Here is a 4,289-nt window from a genome sequence, read left to right as displayed (position 1 = left end):
TAGAAAAGTAAATTCTGGTGCGTCCCAGAAAGGGTACATTTAGCCTTAAGAATGTGGGATTGCTTCTGTAAATTTTCAACCATAGAACGAAATAGAATTCGTGGAAAATTCATTTGCAATTTCCCGTATAAAGATTACGTAAAAATTCTTGAAAAATCTTCCGTTTTTGGTTTCTGACTTTTCTACAAACCACCACTTGTCGTAATTATGATTTTTTTTCTGTGTATCCGCATTTTAATTTAGAATAAAAAAGAGACCTAAGAATTTGAATTCTGTACTAAAATTATATTCCAATAGGATGAATTAATGGATAATTATTACACACAAATGTTATTTTAATCATGATCTGTCTGAAGACAAAAATGTTGCAAAGAGTCAAAACTCATGTTTACATTTTTTGCTTTGTAGCATAGGATCTCACTTATTTGTTTAATCGAGAAATTTTTTTTTAATTTTATTTGAAAATTATAATAATTCTACTTTTAATTCTAAACAATATAAATATTTTTTATTTATTTATTTTTGAACAGTTTTTTGTATTCTAGAACGTCTATTCCCGTTTAAATAATAAAAATTTTCAGTTCCAGTAACATTTGTAAGGCTTATAATAATGATCATAAAAAAAATTTAAATGTATAAAAATATTGAAGTTATTGGCAATAAAATAAAAAATACATATAACTTTATTCTTAAATTTATGTTATGGCGAGGATTGGTAGTTAAGGAGGTTTACCTACTAAATACAAGATTTTTTGATTTGACTAATTATGAGGTTTTACGTGTGGAGATGGATGAATGAGGTATTCCTTAACGAGGTAGCACCAGTGATAAAGGACTTCTTCTAAGGAAGCCGTTTTGTAAGAAGGAATACAGAATATTGTGAGAATAATGGGCAGAGAAATTCTGGAGAACATATTAAATATGTAGGAAGGGTTTTTACTTCGGAAATCGGAGCCAGAGAATAAAAGATGCTATTGCACGAAAATCCAGATCCTATGCATAATGATCTTATATTGATACATCATAATACTGATAAAATGTTTTGAGTGAAATTATATGATTTATAGCATATTTCAATAATATGTAAAATTTTAAATACGGTAGAGTATTTGCAAAAAAAAATTAAAAATCTTTAATCCTATTTTTTTTTGTTCTTAATTTGTCAGCAAATTAAGCATTTCAATATTATGCAGAGTATCTTATCCATGCTCTACTGAATTCTACATTTTGTATTTCTTCATTATCATCGTTATTTTTTTTTATTACTTTGTTTTGAATTTGCAGAGTAGATACTAGAGAAGACAGTGCAAAAAAACATCAACTCCATATTTAATGTTTTCCGTCCTGGTTCTCAGGGTTTAATCCACTTTTTACCAGACATTTGTTCTACATCCGTCACAGGGCCTGCGTCAAGTAGAAGCACATGTCTGTCTGCGCAAGAGCACCGTCAAATATTATCGAAAGCTTTTAAATTAATTAATTAAAAGTTTATTTGTAATAAATGATATTTTGTCCTTACAAAATATTTTTTTTTTAATTTCACTAATTAAATCTGTATTTACAGAAAGATGGTTATAGTTGACCGTAGACTAACGTGACGTATATGTATTTTTTTTTTTTTTTTTGCTGGCATTCTGTCCTCAAAGCTAAAATTCACCCACTCTAGTCAAAATCTCTGCTGGAACATGTGAGTTTTTCTATCGTGTCTAATATTTCGTAATTTCGCGTTCTCCATATTTATTTTTCCTTGTTACTTTTTTTAATTTTTTTTTCCAGACACTATATTTATTTTAGCTTATTTTTTGTATTCATCTATATAACTGTAAATTCTTCAATATAACTGTCTTGCCCTTTGCATCATATATTTTATTTTTATTTCATACATTTCATTATGTTGATATTAATTGCTTTTCATTATTTTAGACAATACTTACATTATTATCTTATTAAGTTAAGTCCATTACTCCTCATTTACTATTTCTTCTGCACCTTTCATTATGTTTATTTCTTCAACACTTTTTATTTTTTTAGTTTTTCATAATTTATCTTGTATAATTCTTACTTCTATAATATTATATTTCATCTTATATTATTATCAATCTACTTCTATTGTTATTAATCAACTTCTTTCTATTTAATTCATTGTTATGTATATTTCGAAATGGATGGTTGTTATCTCTTTTTGTTTTTGTTTTTTAGCCCTGATGAAGACTTGAAAATCAGGTCGAAACGTCAGCATAAATAAATATTTTTTGTTTATTTGTTGACCCCCCCCCCCCCCGACCATCTTCTCCTCATAAATCTGTATAATTTATCCTTGTATCGAGAAGCGTGACAATATAAATTAAAATAACTGCTCTATAAATAGATCTCTTACAAAATCCTAATTTCAATTTCAACTAATCAATTATTTTAACATCATTAGAACAAAGATCAATTCTCTGAGCAACTCTAAACGTGGAAAGGTTTTTCTCTGTCAATTTCCTTCATCAATACCTTTGAATGTTTAACACATTATACTAGATTAAGTTAATAAATATATATTTATATCCTTATTTTGGCTTAAGGTTTTTTAAACATTAATTCACATGTATTTATTTTGCAGGATTCACTGTATCACCATGACGAGCTCACGCTCAAGATGAGGATAGACGGAAAAGAACAGCAAATTGATTTGCAGCTTAACAAGTGAGTACTGTAATCCATCATATATAAGTAAGAAAATCACAAATACAATTTTTAAAAATTGTAGAGGTCAGGGTGAACATCCACTATACAGGTTCTTACCCACCCCACCCCTCACCATAACATCTATAATTTATTGGATTTTGATTTAATCTTAATTTCTTATCCAGCGCATTAAATTCTACAATTTTTAATGGAATCGGATACTGGTTTTACTACAGATTCTAATATTAAATCAGATTTTAAGACAAATTATGGGGTACTTTCTTGTTCCAAATTTATAAATCCCCCCCCCCCAAAAAAATAAAACGAACAATTTTTCGATGTTTTTTACGAATCGCAGGCAAACGAAAAACTCCTGTCGGACAAAATCATTTAATAATTCAATTCTTACGGATTCGTCATCATTATAAACTTTTTGATTTCTCAGCCGGAGCATATTCAAATCATGATGCCAGATTCTTACAATAAATTGGATTTAAAAACGATTTTATTCTATATATTATTTTATTATTGTCAAATATCTTTAAAATAAAATTGTAAAACTTATTTTTTTTTTGTTTTATCATTTTTAGACCTAAAATTTTACGATTAGGATTTTGAGATATTCTTTAATGTTACGATATATATGTTTAACACAGCCAAATATACCTTTACTTATTCGATATCCCATTTCCAAATTTGTAAACCCAGTTCTTAATCCACCCGATCGAACATGAGTGGCAGTTTTCGAAATTCGAATTCAGCTCCAGTCTACTATTTTATATGTACAAGAGGTCAGAAGGTACTAAATTGTATTAAAATTTATTAGCTTTGAAGATGAATTTATGTTAATAAAAATCTCTAAATCTAAATAATTTTATTTGCATTGTGAATGTACGTAGAAACTCTAAGAGCGACATAAATAATTCGCAAAGATGAAATAAATGAAGATGTTATCCTCATCCTTATGCTATGCTGATTTTAATTCTTTCTATTCCTTCTTCTCAAAAAAGAAGAAATTGTGGAAATAGGATGGGTTGCCCTCAGCCGAACGTTAAAAAGCACTTTCCTCTGAGAAGGCATGCAAATGCCATTCGCCGCTCTCAGATTTGGTCTTAGAAAATCTTGAGGATAGTGAGTGATATTTCACGTCTTGGAAATGCTCCTACTGTATTTCTTATAAAGATTAGTATTAATGGAATAATAAAAATACACATATGTACTAATATATATATATATATATAAAAAGAATTTTGTAAATGGTAACATTCATAAATGCTTAAGTATGTGCCTTAGCGTATAGCGTTTAACCCGCTCAGTTCTAAATTTTTTCTATGTTTAATTAAATTCCTCGTTGGTGCTATTTGTGGTGGCTTATAAAATTATAATTAAAGTCTTTCCTAATTTAAATAAACATTAATTAAAATAGATGGTAGGAAGATAATCCGGGCGTTGGTCAATAAAGGTATCAAAATAGTAGAAGAAAACTATACATTGTTAACCAACGTTTCGCCCCACTTTGCAGGGCTTCGTCAGGGCTGTCAGATTGAAACAAAGATGACAATTCAAATAAAACAATGAGGTCAACTGAAACAAAGATGACAATTCAAATAAAACAATGA

At 28.5% G+C, this 4,289-nt stretch overlaps 1 protein-coding gene across 2 annotated transcripts in view; it reads left to right on the top strand.

The window, feature by feature from the left end:
• Meltrin (meltrin) overlaps nt 1-4,289 on the top strand; it is a 239,695-nt gene that overhangs the window by 192,186 nt on the left and 43,220 nt on the right. For both annotated transcript variants that reach the window (XM_067049802.1, XM_067049801.1), the window contains exon 4: nt 2,606-2,688. In XM_067049802.1, the coding sequence (XP_066905903.1) occupies nt 2,642-2,688 (47 nt within the window). In that variant the 5' untranslated portion in view covers nt 2,606-2,641. The remainder of the gene's footprint in view (nt 1-2,605; nt 2,689-4,289) is intronic.

The sequence above is a fragment of the Halyomorpha halys genome, unplaced genomic scaffold, assembly GCF_000696795.3.
Source record: "Halyomorpha halys isolate HHAL.00 unplaced genomic scaffold, Hhal_1.1 Scaffold547.1, whole genome shotgun sequence".
In the NCBI taxonomy this organism is placed as follows: domain Eukaryota; kingdom Metazoa; phylum Arthropoda; class Insecta; order Hemiptera; family Pentatomidae; genus Halyomorpha; species Halyomorpha halys.
Note: the sequence above shows the minus strand (reverse complement) of the source record. Positions and strands in the feature narration are given on the sequence as shown.